At 44.6% G+C, this 17,398-nt stretch overlaps 1 protein-coding gene across 1 annotated transcript in view; it reads left to right on the top strand.

The window, feature by feature from the left end:
• PTPN9 (protein tyrosine phosphatase non-receptor type 9) overlaps nt 1-9,853 on the top strand; it is a 67,791-nt gene extending 57,938 nt beyond the window's left edge. The window contains exon 13 of the mRNA XM_081887692.1: nt 8,019-9,853. Coding sequence (XP_081743818.1) covers nt 8,019-8,233 — 215 coding nt within the window. The 3' untranslated portion in view covers nt 8,234-9,853. The remainder of the gene's footprint in view (nt 1-8,018) is intronic.
• The last annotated feature ends 7,545 nt before the right edge of the window (nt 9,854-17,398 follow it).

Raw genomic sequence — 17,398 nt, 5'->3', positions numbered from 1 at the left:
CTTATCAATAAGGTTTTAACCTGCTTCTGACCCTTTTTTCCATATTCTCTTAAAACATTACAGCTGGAAACCGCTTAATTTCTATCCGACATCATTCTAACATTCATTAATTTTGTAATATTTCTGTAGATAGTCTTTGAATTTCTTCCAATCTTCTTCCGCTGGCTCTTCTCCCTGGTCTCGGATTCTGTTGGTCATTTCTGCCAATCCCATATAGTCTATCACCTTCATCTGCCATTCTTCCAGAGTGGGTAGATCCTGTGTCTTCCAGTACTTCGCAATAAGTATTCTTGCTGCTGTTGTAGCATACATAAAGAAAGTTCTATCCTTCTTTAACACCAATTGGCTGACCATGCCCAGGAGAAAGGCCTCTGGTTTCTTCAAGAAGGTATATTTAAATACCTTTTTCATTTCATTATATATCATTTCCCAGAAAGCCTTAATCCTTGGGCACATCCACCAAAGGTGAAAGAATGTACCTTCATTTTCTTTACATTTCCAACATTTATTATTGGGCAAATGATAAATTTTTGCAAGCTTGACTGGGGTCATGTACCACCTGTAAATCATTTTCATAATATTCTCTCTTAAGGCATTACATGCCGTAAACTTCATATCTGTGGTCCATAACCGTTCCCAGTCAGCAAACATAATGTCATGTCCAACATCTTGTGCCCATTTAATCATAGCAGATTTCACCGTTTCATCCTGAGTATTCCACTCCAATAGCAAGTTATACATCCTTGACAAAATCTTAGTTTTAGGTTCTAACAGCTCTGTTTCTAATTTTGATCTTTCCACCTGGAAGCCAATTTTTTTGTCCAAATTATATGCCTCCATTATCTGGTAATAATGAAGCCAATCTCGCACTTTGTTTTTTAATTTCTCATAACTCTGCAATTTCAATCTATCTCCTTCTTGCTATCCAAAAACATTGTTAAAACCTTCTAAGTCCAAAATGTCTGTGTTCTCAAGAAGCAGCCAGTCTTTCAACCAGCAGAATGCTGCTGATTCATAGTAAAGTTTGAAGTCTGGCAGGGCAAATCCACCCCTTTCCTTTGCATCAGTTAATATCTTAAATTTTATTCTGGGCTTCTTGCCCTGCCAGACAAATCTAGAAATATCTTTCTGCCACTTCTTGAAACAGTCCATCTTGTCCACAATTTGCAGTGTTTGAAACAAAAACAACATTCTAGGCAGTACATTCATCTTTATAGCTGCAATTCGACCCAACAAGGAAAGCTTCAAATTTGACCAAATTTCTAAATCTTTTTTCACTTCCGTCCAACATTTTTCATAGTTATCTTTAAATAAATTCCCATTTTTAGCTGTCATATTAATCCCCTGGTATTTCACTTTCTTAACCACAGTCAAACCTGTTTCATTCTGAAACCTCTCTCTTTCAATCGATGTTAAATTTTTCTCTATAACCTTAGTTTTTAACTTGTTCAATTTAAATCCTGCCACATGACCAAACTCTTGAATTAGTTCCAACACCCTTTTAGTACTAGATTCTGGCTCCTGTAACGTCAATACTAAATCATCTGCAAATGCTCTCAGTTTGTACTGTTTGGCTCCGACCTGTATACCTTTAACCAACCGGTCCCTTCTAATCATATTCAGCAGGACTGATATAAAAAGTAATGTTGAAATCGGGCACCCCTGTTGTGTCCCTTTTTCTAGGACTTCCGGGTCAGCGCCAACGATCAATAGCGGATTCCCTCTGAGCTCAGAGGGACTAGCTCCGTGGGTTCGGGTCTTGCCGCTGCGGCGAAGCGGGGACCCTTTAAAAATCGCAGGCGGAGGAAGCCTGCGAGCGTGGGGACTCGGCGGGCACCATTTGCACCCCCTAAACTGCAAAGGAACCCTTGCAAGGGCGCCAGAGCGGAGAGGGGGTGAGGCGCGGGGGCTGAGAGTCGACTGCTTCTCCCATGGAGCGAAGCTGCACAGCCGTTATCGGAGAGCACTGACTTTTTCCTGGGACATTCGGATACAAAAAGCATCTACCCGTGAGTGGGTCTATTGAATTAATTGGAGGAAAATCAGAGAAATTTGGATGAAATTGGGTGCCGAATCGGGGAAGGTATAAACAGGAAGTCTGCCTCCCTGACTTGTAAACAGATTAAAGCAAAGAGACTGCAAAGCGGAAACTTTGAAAGTCTTTTTAAAAGACATAAATCCTGACATTAAGAAGGTGGACTCCCCTCCAAATTGCAGGGGTGGAGGGGGGAAAAGAACTGTGAGTTATTTACCTGCATGAAAAAGGGGGAAAGAAAGTTAACATCTGCTGCTTAAAACCTGGGAACAGGCTGCCCCCAGACAGAGAAAGCCGGCTAGTGAAAAGCTAGTCTGCAAAGTAAGACTTTGTGAATTGACTCTGCAAAAGGGATACAGTGTTTCTGGACTTCTCCTGACTATAAAGTAACTTTGAGCTACTTTGAAGCTGATGTTTTTCAAGGGAGGTGAGGGACTTTAAAAGACTTTTGTTTTAAGAAAGTTGCAAACTCTGGACTGTAACTGTGTCCCCCTAGAGGAACATTGCTATTGTTGCAAGAACAACTGGGCTTTGGGAAATTTTCCATTCAAAACAATCTCTACTAGCCGTGGGAAGTGACCTTGGATTTTCATGAGAGTGTTATGGCAAATGATAAAGGAAAATTAGAGCAGTTACAGGAAAAGACTACGAGGTCTGGCAGATTGTACACAACACATCAGCGCAGGGCTTCAACATCTGGAGCTGGTACAACAGGGGCTGTACCTGTACAGGCTAAAGCAAAAGTGATGTCTGAAGACGTTTTGGCACAGGCCCTTGGGAAAATTAATGCATCTTTGGAAAACTTGGCTAAGCAAGTAGCTGAGACAAATAAACAAGTAACTGAAGCATCTGCCAAAATTGATGTGAATACCACAAGTATTGACAATTTGGTACAGAAAGTGAATTTGAATACACAGTCCATCGAAAAATTAATCGAAGAATCTGCTTCGACTCTTCTGCTGTCTTCCTTCAAATTTGAAAGATAGCCCCTCTGGAAATTCCCACCTAAAAAAGATGTTCTTTCTGTCAGTCAGGTCTCTGTACTGAGATCTCAGGTTCAAAAATTGCCGTGGAATTTCTTTAAAGAGCACCACCGATTTGTCAGGAATTTTAAGGCCTTTTTTATAATGATGTCCCAAAATGATATCTCTTTGTTCCTTGGTCTTAAAGACCACAATACTATCGTAAGCTGTTTTGGTCTCTTTTTTAGGGCCAAATCTGTAAGCTTTCTCTACCCAATCTTCCACTTCCTCTTTTTTCAGATCCCAGAGATCCACAAAAAATTCTATCAAAGATTCTCTGAGTTTATCTTCTTCCAGAAAAGGGACCCCTCTCAATCTCAGATGTGATTCTTTCGCACTCAATTGGAGAAAAGCGATTGAATTTGCATTTTCATACTGCAAGCGTTCCAGATCCTGCACTCTAACATTCTCCAGCTGTGTCAACCTTGCATCATGTGTTTATCTCATCTTTCACATCTTTCATGTTGATACTTAAATGTTCAATCTATTTCCCCAACTTATTTATAGAAGCTGTGTTACGATCTAATCCTTCTTTAATATCATTTAACATTGACATCACCGACTCCTCAAATTGTGGTGCTGCTTTAGAACCACATCTCAGGCTTTCTCCTTCTGAACTCATAGCTAAAGAATGTCAAGGTCAGTCACACAGTCTGGTACAATAAGGAAGAAAAACAAGTTTCCTCCACAAATCCCACTGCAGCCGGATCAGGAGCAGCTTCCTTAATCTTTAAAACTCATTAAATCCCAACGACAAAAATGGCAAAGAGAAAATTTTCCAAGGCTCCCCTTGCTCTGAGGGAATCCGAAGACACTTTTTATCCACTTTAAAATGTTGCCAGGCATCACAGGAAAGTTTATAACCAACTCAGTAGAGACGGGGATTGAATGTTTCCACTTCCATTGTGACGTCACAATGGAGACTAGATCTGGGTGGTCCGGTACCAAAAGAGGATATCTCAGACTTATTAATAGATTTCCAAAATAGCACAAATTATCCAAAGCCCCCTTTCCTCGGGGGGGGGGTAAATTGCTTGCAGAGTTTTAAAAGTTTTTCTTTCCTTTTAGGCTTTGGTCTTAGCGCACCGATTTTTACTTTGTTCCACAAAGGGGACCGACCCCCGTTTTTAAGTCTCCCTTTTCTTCCCAATTTTCCAAATCAAGTTTTTAAGTACTTACAGTTCCAACTTTCAGTCTCTTTTTTAATGAAGGAATTGGCCACTCAAGCTAGCCAGTCTCAGAGCTTTGCTGCTTTGAAGGAAGCACTCATTTCTGCTGTGCTGCATCTCCCACCCCTCTCACTCTTGGGGCTCTAATGAGCTTACCGGGGAGCAGGGGAGTCGATAAAGTGCACCTGCTGGAACACCAGGTCCTCAAAACGCCCGATCTGAGTTTTTTTCCGGGGAACCGCAACGCTCTCACGGTCTCCCCAACTTCAAAGCGCAAGGGCTCTTTCAGCCGAAAGAGGTCTCAACTGCCATAACTGTGCAGTCAACCGGAAGTCCTTGTTTTGACCTATAAAGCCTTAAACGGCTCAGGACTGCAATACATGTGAAACTCAGAAAATTAGAATATCGTGGAAAAGTTCATTTATTCCAGTAATTCAACTTAAAAGGTGAAACTAATATATGAGATAGACTCGTGACATGCAAAGGAAGATATGTCAAGCCTTTATTTGTTATAATTGTGATAATCATGGTGTACAGCTGATGAAAACCCCAAATTAACAATCTCAGAAAATTAGAATATTAAATGAAATCAGCAAAACAAGGACTGCAAATAGAGCAATATTGGACCTCTGAAAAGTAGAAGCGTGCATATGTACTCAGTACTTGGTTTGGGCCCCTTTTGCATCAATTACTGCCTCAATGCGGCATGGCATGGATGCTATCAGCCTGTGGCACTGCTGAGGTGTTATGGAAGATCATGGCGGTGCGGCTTCACTCCACAGGCTGTAGCCGACCCTCAGCACCGCGCCACTCACCCGCCACCGCTCCGAAGCCTTTAAAAAAGCTCCTTTGCGGTTTAGGGGGGGCGCAAAAGGTGCCCACCGGATCTTCTTGTTCATAGGACTCTGCTCCTGTGATTTTTAAGGGTCCCCGCTTTGCCGTAGCAGCAGGACCCGAACCCGCGGAGCAGACTTCCCCCGGAGCTCCGAGGCAAGTCCGCCATTAATCGCTGGCGCTGACCGGAAGTATGTCTCTCATCTTTCTCTTGGCAATGCCCCATAGATTCTCTATGGGGTTCAGGTCAGGTGAGTTTGCTGGCCAATCAAGCACAGTAATCCCATGGGCATTGAACCAGGTTTTGGTACTTTTGGCAGTGTGGGCAGGTGACAAAGTCCTTCTGGAAAAAGAAAGCAGCATCCCCATAAAGCTCGTCTGCGGAAGGAAGCATGAAGTGCTCCAAAATCTCCTGGTAGACAGCTGCGTTGACCCTGGACTTAATGAAGCACAGTGGACCAACACCAGCTGATGGCATGTCTTCCCAAATCAACACTTCACACTGGACTTCAAGCATTTGGCATTGGAAACTTCACACTGGACTTCAAGCATCTGGCATTGTGTGCCTCCCCATTCTTCCTCCAGACTCTGGGTCCTTGGTTTCCAAATGAGATGCAAAAGTTGCCCTCATTAGAAAAAAGGACTTGGGACCACTGAGCAACAGACTAGTTCTTTTTTTCCCCTTTCTTTAGCCTAGGCAAGATTCTTCTGACGTTGTTTCTTGTTCAGGAGCGGCTTGACAAGAGGAATACAACATTTGAAGCCCATCTCCAGGATCCGTCTGTGTGTGGTGGCTCTTGATGCCCTAACTCCAGCCTCAGTCCACTCCTTGCAAAAGTCTCCAACACATTTGAATGGTCTTTTCCCGACAATCCTGTCCAGGCTGTGGTCATCCCTGCTGTTGTGCACCTTTTTTTCCCACACTTTCCCCTTCTGCATAACTTTCCATTGATGTACAGTGGTGCCTCGCAAGACGAAATTAATTCGTTCCGCAAGTCTTTTCGTCTTGCGAGTTTTTCGTCTTGCGAAGCACGGTTTCCCATAGGAATGCATTAAAAATCAATTAATGCGTTCCTATGGAAACCGCTTTCAGACCAGGTCCGGGGACAGTCTGTCCCCTGACCTCTTCTGAAGGCCGGCGGGAGGCGAAAGTCTTTGCTCCCCCCCCCCCGCCTGCCTTCAAAAGCCATCCAGGATAGCGGGAAGCGCTTCCCTGCTATCCCGGACTGCTTTTAAAATGCTGGCGGTGGGGAGCAAAGCCTTTCAGCCCCCGCCGGCCTTCCTGGACCTCTTCTGAAGGCCGGATGGGGGGGGAAAGGCTTTGCTCCCCACCGCTAGCATTTAAAAGAGGTCCCCGGAGATTTCCCTATGGGCTTTCTTCTTTCGAAGCAAGCCCATAGGGAAATTCGTTTTGCGAAGCGCCTCCAAAACGGAAAACCCTTTCGTCTAGCGGGTTTTTCGTCTTGCGAGGCGTTCGTCTTGCGGGGCACCACTGTACTTTGATACAACACTTTGCAAACATCCAACTTCTTCTGCAATCACCGTTTGAGGCTTTCCGTCCTTTTGGAGGGTCTCAATGATGGCTTTCTGCACAACTGTCAGGTCAGCAGCCTTCCCCATGATTGTGCTTTCTACTGAACCCATTACAGATGTTATGGATTGAATAGCTACTGCACCTTTTCACAATATTCTAATTTTCAGAGATTGTTAATTTGGGGTTTTTATCAGCTGTACCCCATAATCATCAGAATTATAACAAATAAAGGCTTGGCATATCTTGCTTTGCATGTCATGAGTCTATCTCATATATTAGTTTCACCTTTTAAGTTGAATTTCTGAAATAAATGAACTTTTCCACGATATCCTAATTTTCCAAGTTTCACCTGTACTTCGTGAACCACCTCTTTCCATATGAACCTTCCCGGACCCTGTGATCATCTTCTGAGGCCCTTCTTTGTGTGCCTCCTCAAGAGGTTTGGAGGGTGGCAACACAAGAATGGGGATTTCTCAGTAGTGGCTTTTTTCAGGGTTTTTATTGGGTTATTGCTTTTATTTTTATTTTATATACTGTGATATTTTTATGTGAACCGCCCTGAGACCTCCGGGTATAGAAATTCAATAATAATAATAATAATTAATAATAATAATCAGAGAAAAAGAAATTTGTGAGGCAGCCAGGGCTTCCTTATTCCTATTTGTGTATACGTGTGATATTTTTCAGGACAGTGGACTATATCCAGAGTTTTCTGTCCATGAGTGCACGGGCTCTTGCACTAGTGGATGGGCGAGTTTCAGTTTAGCGCAGTGGAGGAATCCAGTTCAGCAGCTGCATTTGCAGCTCATTGGACAGTAGACTGTTCCTTCTGTTGCTTCTGTTGCAGGGCAAACGTGGCGGCAAACTGCTTGATCTTTCTCTTGCATCACAGTGTTCTGGTGGTGCAAAACGTTTCGGCTGCAGAACAAGTATACCTTTGTTACTTTAAATTAGCACTTCATTGGATAAAACCCACAATGAATGAATGAACATTTGGCTGAAATCAGTCATAGGGTTTGAAGAACATGGGTGGGGAACCTGTGGCCCTCCCGGTGTTAAGAACATAAAAAGAAGAGCTTGCTGGATGTGGTCGCTGGCTACTGGCCCGTCCAGTCCAGCATCCTGGTCTCACAGTGGCCAACCAGATGCCCAAGGGAAACTGGTAAGCAGGACCCAAGCAAAAGAGCCCTTTCTCCTCCTGCAGTTTCCAGCAACTGGTATTCAGAGCCACCAGCTGTGGAGGCAGAGCGGGGCCATATGTGTTGCAGGACCACCCTCCCTCACCATTGGTCCATGCTGACTGAGGCTGGGGGAAGCTGGAGTCTAACAACACCTCAAGGGCCCCAGGATGTGGGGGAAGGTGGATGTGGAGTGTCCAAGGGGTCCTGGCTTGGGTATGGCTTACGGTGATCTTCTTCCCCCAGGTACCTTCTGTGCTCTGGACATCTGCCTGTCTCAACTGCAGGACGTGGGCACGCTGAATGTGCAGCAGACAGTGGTGCGGATGAGGACGCAGCGAGCTTTCAGCATCCAGACCCCCGATCAGTACTACTTCTGCTACTTGGCCATCATTGAGCATGCGCAGAGAGAGAACCTGCTCCCTTCCTCCTATGCCTGGGCAGGGAAGGAGAAGAGCTAATAGGAATCCTGGCCCAGCGGCCACAGAGCAGCAGGGACCAGGCCAAAGCCTGTTTCCTCCCTTCCTCCCTCTTGACCAAACCAGATTCGTCAGCATCTTCAGATGCAGCTTTGCCCAGAACACTGATTTGAGCCAATTTTTCTGCTGCTGAGGCTATCAGAAACTTACTGTTTGACTAGCTGGCTAGCTCAAGTCGCAACTAGTAGCCATGGGCTATGAAGGCTTGCATTCTCCAAGACTAGCACCCTTGATTGAACTGTGCCTTATTAAAAAAAGAACAAACCAAACCTCCAGCCCTGACTTGCCACTGGAGGCAAACAGGGAGAAGATGGAACTCCTTGCCATCTCAGTGTCCTCCACCTTCTGGAGACAGAGGGGGTGCTGCTTTCCTGGTTCTGATGCAGAAGGGGACCCTTTCCAGTTATATCCAAGGCCAGGCTAGAAGAAGATTTCCGTCTTGCCCACCACTGAATCTAGGTGTATCCTTGTCTGTATGTACTTAATACACACTCCTCGTTCAAAGATGTAGCCAGTATTCTCTTTGCATAAATACGATGCAGAGTCCTAATATCTTACAGGGACCTTTTGTATTGAGTGGCAGCGTCAGTGTTATGAATTATGTTAATGGTTCTTGTCTGCCCAGCCTGCCCAAGGTTGGTCTTGCCCACTGTGCCATCCCAATTCACCCACTGATGTAGCTGCAACATACACACACTTGCAAGGGCACACCTGTTGTGCAGAGGCGTACAGGTTACGTGCAAGTTGTGATGTCGTATCACACAAATCCCGCAGTGCCTGGTGTGTGTGTGTCCATGTGATGTTGCCACAGCAGGATGCACCTTTAACCTGCAAGGATCCTCCGTGCCACATCCCAGTGGGATTCTTCTCCCCTGCCTTCACCTTTCTTGCCTGTGATTGTATCTTAAGCCTGCAGAAAAGGTTATTAGCTGGGGTGCAGATCTGTGGGTCTCTTTTCCTGCGATGTGGGGCGGGGCATGTGGAACCCACTTGCAGTTTTGCTGCTAGCCAGGAATGCTAGGCAGTTGTTGGTACGAAGGACTCAGCAGGGGACAGTGAGGATGGGAGTGGCCAAATAAGTGGGGCTTAACCCCCAAACATCTGGGAGAAGGGAGGTAGAGGAAAGAGACTTGATATCAGGCCTCAGATCTGTTCTCTTCCACAGCCCCTCCTCTCCGACAAAACCTTGAAATCCAATTTTGTTTAAGTGGGGCAATTCTTGCTCTCTACTTCCAGTTCTTTCTCCTTGCGCAGCCTGCCAGTGACAAGACTGGGAGCTCCTGTTTTCTTAAAGCAGGCTGACAGCCAACCTCCACCCCAGTTTCTGCTTGGAGAGGAGGAGGGTGGCATCTGAGCTGCCCTCAGTAACTTTATACTGGAATAAGCTCTTTTGAATGCACATATTTTTTATTTTTTACAATCCCTTTTTCTCTCTTTCTCTCCCTCTCTTTCTCAGTTTTGTATTTAACATTAACTTGATCAAGTCCGAATTGGAGATAACTGTAAATGTTCCTATTTGCTATTGTATGGCGATTTCTTTCTCTCCCTCCCTCCCCCCCCTCTCTCTCTCTTGTATTTGCAAATAAATATACCTACAACCCACACCTTCACTGCCGTCTCATTTGTTGCGTTGGTTTAAAGCAGAGGTGGTGAAAGTCAAGCCCCAGGGGCCAGTCAGCCTGCCTGTTAGGACTCTTCCCCAGGCCCCCTCCATTCTCATACTTCCGGCGCTAGTTTTGCCTGACAGGAACAGGCCCTTGAGCTGTGATAATGCTTCCTGCTTTCCTGTATGAAGCAGGGTGCGGAGAGTTGGAGACGCCTCTAGTGTTTTGGCCTGGCTCCCATAGCAAGTTCCGAGTTGCATCTGTTTGCTCCACCCCCTTTGCCTCTGGCCCCACCCAGCCTGGCATACAGCTTTCCAAAAACTGATGAGAGTGTGTGCTCCTCAAGCTGGAAAAACATTACTTGGCCGTCAGTTAAAGCATGTGAATGACTGGGAGATTCCTGGTGTGGGTCAGTTTCTGGTACCAGCTTAAATTGTCGTGATTTCTTTCCCAATTTCAGTTTTGCACTGAACATCTCTCAAAAATAGTTGATTTGTTTATTTTTGGTGAGCCATTCTTGGAGGTGTACTGCAATACAGTGGTACCTCAGGTTACAGACGCTTCAGGTTACAGACTCCAATAACCCAGAAATAGTACCTCGGGTTAAGAACTTTGCTTCAGGATGAGAACAGAAATCGTGCTCCGGCAGTGCGGTGGCAGCGGGAGGCCACATTAGCTAAAGTGATGCTTCAGGTTGAGAACAGTTTCAGGTTAAGAACGGATCTCCAGAATGAATTAAGTTCTTAACCCAAGATACCACTGTACTGGATTGATGCGTGGAGCAGATGGAGGAAGCCCCTATTCCATCTCCGAGTTCCAAAAATCCAGTTAATATATAGTCCTCAAATCCAGGCTGTATTGGATTTGTATTGGATCTGGTAAGAACCGATGAATTAGCATAATGTTTTTGCATGATCCTAGCTGAAAGGCCAAGAAGCAGTCAGATCATTTACATACCTAATTTCCTACAAACCCACTGTGCTCCAAGCAGCTCGCAGAAGATGGGAAAGTGGGAAGCTGTTTATAGGAGTCAAACCATGGCAGAAGTTCTCTAGGATGTCTGAAGGGATCTCTCCCAGCCCTTTCTGCGGTTGCTGGAGATTGAACCTGGAACCTGTTACATGCAAAGGAAATGCTCTGCCAGCAGTGCTTGGGCTTTCTAAGAAGCCAAACAAAATCATTGCACTTTTGAAATCCGTGCTTTTGGAAAGTTCAGTCTGCCATATTGATTAAAAATGGCATCCAGTTGTACCCAAGCAAAATACAAAAACCTGCTCCTTGGGAGCAGGTAAAATTGGGTTACAAAAGCTAAGAGGAGTCCAAATGCATAGCAAATGCAGAAACAACTTTCCAAAATTTATAACAGATAAATTCCTCTCATGCAAGAGTTACTTGGCAGTGGCTAGTATCAGTCCAGCTTCTTTTCTTTAAGTCCTTCACAAACTGGCATTTCACCCCACCCGTCGCACCACAACAAAAAGCCCTTTAAACATAAGCAATTTATCTCATTTATTGAGACCTACTAGACACCACCTTTGCTGCTGTTTTGGTCTCCACCTGGAGTGGAAAGAGGATCATTGATTCTGGTTTCTCCTATTCTTTACTTGATTATATTTTCTTTCTTTTAAGAAAAAGAAAGAAATCAAGGTAATTGGGTGGTTAAAGCTCAGCTCAAAATTGCAGGCATTTTGTTGGCAATAAAATGACTCACTCTTCTGCTTCGTGCAAATCCTGTGACCTACCTCTCTTTGGCAGCACCTTTGACTGAACTCCATTAAGGATTGTTATATTTGTCCAATATTTAGTTGCTGCCTTTGTTGCAAGGAAAGATGCAGCCCTTTTTTTTCTCTACATCCCAGTCATAATTACTGAAACCAAAACACCCACCGAGTTCTTTGGCCCATGGCTACAAGTCAGGGGCAGTGAAATAGCAATGGCAAAAGATGAAATACGTCTGTCTCTTGACAGCACAGAGGGTTTCCCAGTTGCCTCCACATCTTACCAGCCTGTGAAGTGAAATCAATAACTCGGCATGGAATCCCAGGTCTCAGTACCTGTGATTTCCCCCTCCACCTTCCTAAAAAATGAATTAAACACTTCCATTTCCAACCACAATTCAAGTGTTTAGCTTTACAATCCTATATGCCTTAGAACCCAGGAATATGGATGGATGTGAGAAACTATGTGGCATAATGGCTAGAGTGTTAGACAAGGACCTGGGAGGGAAATCCCCACTCAGCCATGGAGCTCACTGGGTGACCTTAGGCTAGAAGCCTAACCTATCTTACTGGGTTGTTGTGAGGATGAAATGGGAAGGAGGGGAACTATGTACACCACCTTGAGATCCTTGGAAGATAAAGGTGCTGTATGAATGTAATAATAATTTACTAAATCAGGCCTCTGCTCCACCTGTTAGTCAATGTGAACCAGGGATAGGGAACCTATGGCCCTCCCAGATGTTGCTGGACATCCTTCCACATCAACCCCAGACAGCGTAGTCAAGGTCAGAGGAGATGGATATAAAAGCGCCTGCTGGATCAGGTCAATGGCCCTTCTGGTCCAGCATTTTGTGGGAAACCTGCAAGCAGGATTCAAGCACAAGACCACCCTCCCCTCCTGAAGGTTCCAGCAACTGTTATGGAGATCAACGAAGGTTCCCCTCCTGGCTTACAATGACCAACAGCAACTCTCCAAGGTTTCCAGTGGGAGCCGTTGTCCCCCCTGGACCTGCAGTTGGCAGGGGCCTGAACCTGGGATCCTCCTCTGCATTGGGAACTTTGGCTCCTGCCATAAAAATAAATCAAAGAGCTGCAACACACGCATCTGGGTGCAGGCAGAAGTACAGCCTGCACCTACAGGTGGGGGAGGGACTAGGGGACCTATTGGGTCTCTCCCAACTCTACAGCTCTATGAGTCTATTAAATCCTAGAGAACTGCTGCCATTCATTGTAAACTAAGGTTAAGGGAACTCATCTAAGCATCAGGCCAGATACCCATCTTCCCTACCCCTTGTGGCAGGTGGCCAGGGTGGCCCACCTCAGCCTCGTCATTGATGGCAGGTGGCTTCACTTTCTGCAGGGATTGGCTGTGCCCTCCCCACAGGGAACTCGCTTTGCCCAGCTGATCCAGTCATGGCTCAACCTGACCCATGTGCTCAGGTGAGAGGCAGGTGGCCATGGTTTGGGGAAATGGCCTCCTTTGCCAAATTGGACCCCTGGCTGGCCAGCTCTGGCCTATGGGAAGGATGCTCTCCACCCCAGTGGGAAATGGACCGATGGCATGTTTTATCATAAGGTTGCTTTCCACATAGGTTGGCTGAGATACAGTGACTGGCCCAAGGGCACCCAGTGAACTTCACTGCTGAGTGGGAATTTGAACCCTGGTCTCCCAGGTCACAGTTCAACACTATAATCACTGCACACACCCCTTACATATATAAGTATATGTTAAAAAAATGTGTGCAAAGTTCTTAACCTGAAGCACTATTTCTGGGTTAGCGGAGTGTGTAACCTGAAGCGTATGTAACCTGAGGTACATCAGAAGCTTACATCAGAGGGAAGATAATATCCTTCACTGCCAACAATGCCAAGCTGCAAAGATTAAAAGAAAATAATATTAAAATTTCTTTAAAAACACTGTGGCACCCCATGGCAAATGACCCATCTACGGGTACATATGAAATAATACAACAACTAACATTAGAACTGAATAATATACTAGCTCAAAAGATTGAGTTCAGCCTACTAAGTCTAAGACAAATATATTGGGAACAGGGAGAAAGACCGACAAAAATTCTAGCTAATTGTCTAAAATAAAAGAAAGCGAACCAAATAATACCCTTAATAAGAAATGAAATAATATCGCAGCAACCTCATCAATAGATATCAATAATGAATTTTTTTAATTCTACAAAAAAATATATTTAGGGCCAGAAAATATATCAGAGGATGAGGTGGAGAACTTCTTTCAAGATATTAAAATACCAACTATTGAAGAATATCAAAAAGATATGCTATCAGCACCCCTAAATATATCAGATATTGAGAATGTAATAGAAACAATGGGGAGAAACTTCCTGAACAGTAAGAGCTGTTCGACAGTGGAATTTGCTGCCAAGGAGTGTGGTGGAGTCTCCTTCTTTGGAGGTCTTTAAGCAGAGGCTTGACAACCATATGTCAGGAGTGCTCTGATGGTGTTTCCTGCTTGGCAGGGGGTTGGACTCGGTGGCCCTTGTGGTCTCTTCCAACTCTATGATTCTATGGGAGTGGGAAATCACCTGGACCAGATGGTTTTCCTATAGAATGGTATAAAATATTCAAAAATCTACTATACTAGTTCCCAGACTTCTATGAGGAAATAGCTCATAAAGGTATATCTGCTACAACATTCCATGAAGCTTTAATAATAATTATTCCAAAACCTAACAAAGACCCTACTAAATGTGCAAATTATAGACCAATATCACTAATGAATGTTGATGCAAAGATTTTGAATGCAATATTGGCAGCAAAATTACAAAAAGTTATTCAAGACTTGATACCTAATAATCAATCAGGTTTTATAAAAACAATACAAGCTACAGATAATATCAGATTAACAAAGATTTGATGAAGAGGAGTTTATGATATTGTCATTAGATGCAGAAAAGGCTTTTGAAAGAAATAATAATAATAATAATAATAATAATAATAATAATAATAATAATAATTTATTATTTGTACCCCACCTATCTGGCTGGGCTTCCCCAGCCACTTTGGGCGGCTTCCGCAGAGACCAAAAATACACTAAAATGTCACACATTAAAAACTTCCCTGAACAGGGCTGCCTTAAGATGTCTTCTGTAACCTGACTTCTCGCAGTGAGGGAACCGCCAGAAGGCCCTCAGCGCTGGACCTCAGCATCCGGGCAGAATGATGGGGTGGAGATGCTCCTTCAGGTATACTGGACCGAGGCCGTTTAGGGCTTTAAAGGTCAACACCAACACTTTGAATTGTGCTTGGAAACGTACTGGGAGCCAATGTAGGTCTTTCAAGAACGGTGTTATGTGGTCTTGGTGGCCACCCCCAGTCACCAGTCTAGCTGCTGCATTCTAGATTAGTTGTAGTTTCTGGGTCACCTTCAAAGGTAGCCCCATGTAGAGCGCATTGCAGTAGTCCAAGCGGGAGATAACTAGAGCATGCACCACTCTGTCGAGACAGTCGGCGGGCAGGTAGGGTCTCAGCCTGTGTACCAGGTGGAGTTGGTAAACAGCTGCCCTGGACACAGAATTGACCTGCGCCTCCATGGACAGCTGTGAGTCCAAAATGACTCCCAGGCTGCGCACCTGGTCCTTCAGGGGCACAGTTACCCCATTCAGGACCAGGGAGTCCTCCACACTTGCCCGCCCCCTGTCCCCCCCAAACAGTACTTCTGTCTTGTCAGGATTCAACCTCAATCCATTAGCCGCCATCCATCTTCCAACCACCTCCAGGCACTCACACAGGACCTTCACCGCCTTCACTGGTTCTGATTTGAAAGAGAGGTAGAGCTGGGTATCATCTGCATATTGATGGACACCCAGTCCAAACCCCCTGATGATATCTCCCAGTGGCTTCATATAGATGTTAAAAAACATGGGGCAGAAGACAGAACCCTGAGGCACCCCACAAGTGAGGGCCCAGGGGTCTGAACACTCATCCGCCACCACCACTTTCTAAGCACGGCCCAGGAGGAAGGAGCGGAACCACTGTATAACAGTGCCCCCAGCTCCCAGCCCCTCTAGACGTTCCAGAAGGATGTTATGGTTGATTGTATCAAAGGCCGTTGAGAGATCCAGCAGAACTAGGAAACAGCTCTCACCTTTGTCCCTAGCCCGCCGGAGATCATCAACCAGCATGACCAAGGCAGTTTCAGTCCCATGATGAGGCCTGAATCCCGAGTGGAAGGGATCCAAATGGTCCGCATCCTCCAGGCGTGCCTGGAGTTGTTCAGCAACCACGCGCTCAATCACCTTGCCCAAGAATGGAAGATTTGAGACTGGGTGATAGTTGGCCATACTGGCCAGGTCTAAAGATTTTTTTTTAAGAAGCAGTTTAATGACCGCCTCTTTCAGCGGATCTGGGAATGTTCCCTCACAGAGGGAGGCATTCACCACCCCACAGAGCCCATCACCCAGCCCTTCCCGGCTTGCTTTTATTAGCCAGGATGGGCAAGGATCAAGGAGACAGGTGGTTGGTTTCATGCGTCCAAGCAGCCTGTCCACATCCTCAGGTGTAATGGATTGAAATTGATTCAATGCAACTTGACCAGACAGGGTTCTAGCACTCTCCCGCCCCAGCCCTGCTCCCACGGTGGTGTCTAGTTTCTTCCGAATATGAGTTATTTTATCTGCAAAAAACTTTGCAAAATCGTTGCAGGAGATCTTGGGGTCTTTACAAGGCCTCGATGTTGCAGGTGGTTCAGTTAAATTGCAGACCACCTGAAAGAGTCTCCTGCTACTATCTTCTGCAGATGCACTTGGTAGGCTCGACGTTGAGCTCTAACCTGTGTCCGGTCAGATTCAGAATGAGTTTTATTTTTTTATTTTTTTATAAGAATATTTATTAAAGTTTTTAATAGTAGTACAATAAAAATCAAAAAGAAAAAAAGAAAAGAAAAATAACAAAAATACAAAAATGAAAATAATTAAAAGCACACAAAATTTCCATTACTTATTTCCATTAACTTATTTCCCAGACCTCCTCATACCTCCCTTTTTTGTACATTCCAATTCAGATTGTTAGTTCAGCAAATCCTTATCGATAGATTTTAACCTGATTCTAAACCTTATTTTCCATATTCTCTTAGGGCATTACAGCTGGAAACCACTTAGTTTCTATCCAACATCATTCTAACATTCATTAATTTTGCAATATTTCTGTAAATAATCTTTACATTTCTTCCAATCTTCTTCCGCCGACTCTTCTCCCTGGTCTCGGATTCTGCGAGTCATTTCTGCCAGTCCCATATAGTCCATCACCTTCATCTGCCATTCTTCCAGAGTGGGTAAGTCCTGTGTCTTCCAGTACTTTGCAATGAGTATTCTTGCTGCTGCTGTGGCGTACATAAAGAAAGTTCTATCCTTCTTTGGCACCAATTGGCCGACCATGCCCAGGAGAAAGGCCTCTGGTTTCTTCAGGAAGGTATATTTAAATACCTTTTTTCATTTCATTATATATCATTTCCCAGAAAGCCTTAATCCTTGGGCACGTCCACCAAAGGTGAAAGAATGTACCTTCATTTTCTTTGCATTTCCAACATTTATTATCGGGCAAATGATAAATTTTTGCAAGCTTGACTGGGGTCATGTACCACCTGTAAATCATTTTCATAATAGTCTCTCTTAAGGCATTACATGCCGTAAACTTCATACCTGTGGTCCATAACTGTTCCCAGTCAGCAAACATAATGTTATGTCCAACATCTTGTGCCTATTTGATCATAGCAGATTTCACCGTTTCATCCTGAGTGTTCCATTTCAGCAGCAAATTATACATCTTTGACAAAATATTAGTTTTAGGTTCTA

The sequence above is a fragment of the Podarcis melisellensis genome, assembly GCF_964234715.1.
Source record: "Podarcis melisellensis genome assembly, chromosome: 14".
Taxonomy (NCBI): Eukaryota; Metazoa; Chordata; class Lepidosauria; order Squamata; family Lacertidae; genus Podarcis; species Podarcis melisellensis.
Note: the sequence above shows the minus strand (reverse complement) of the source record. Positions and strands in the feature narration are given on the sequence as shown.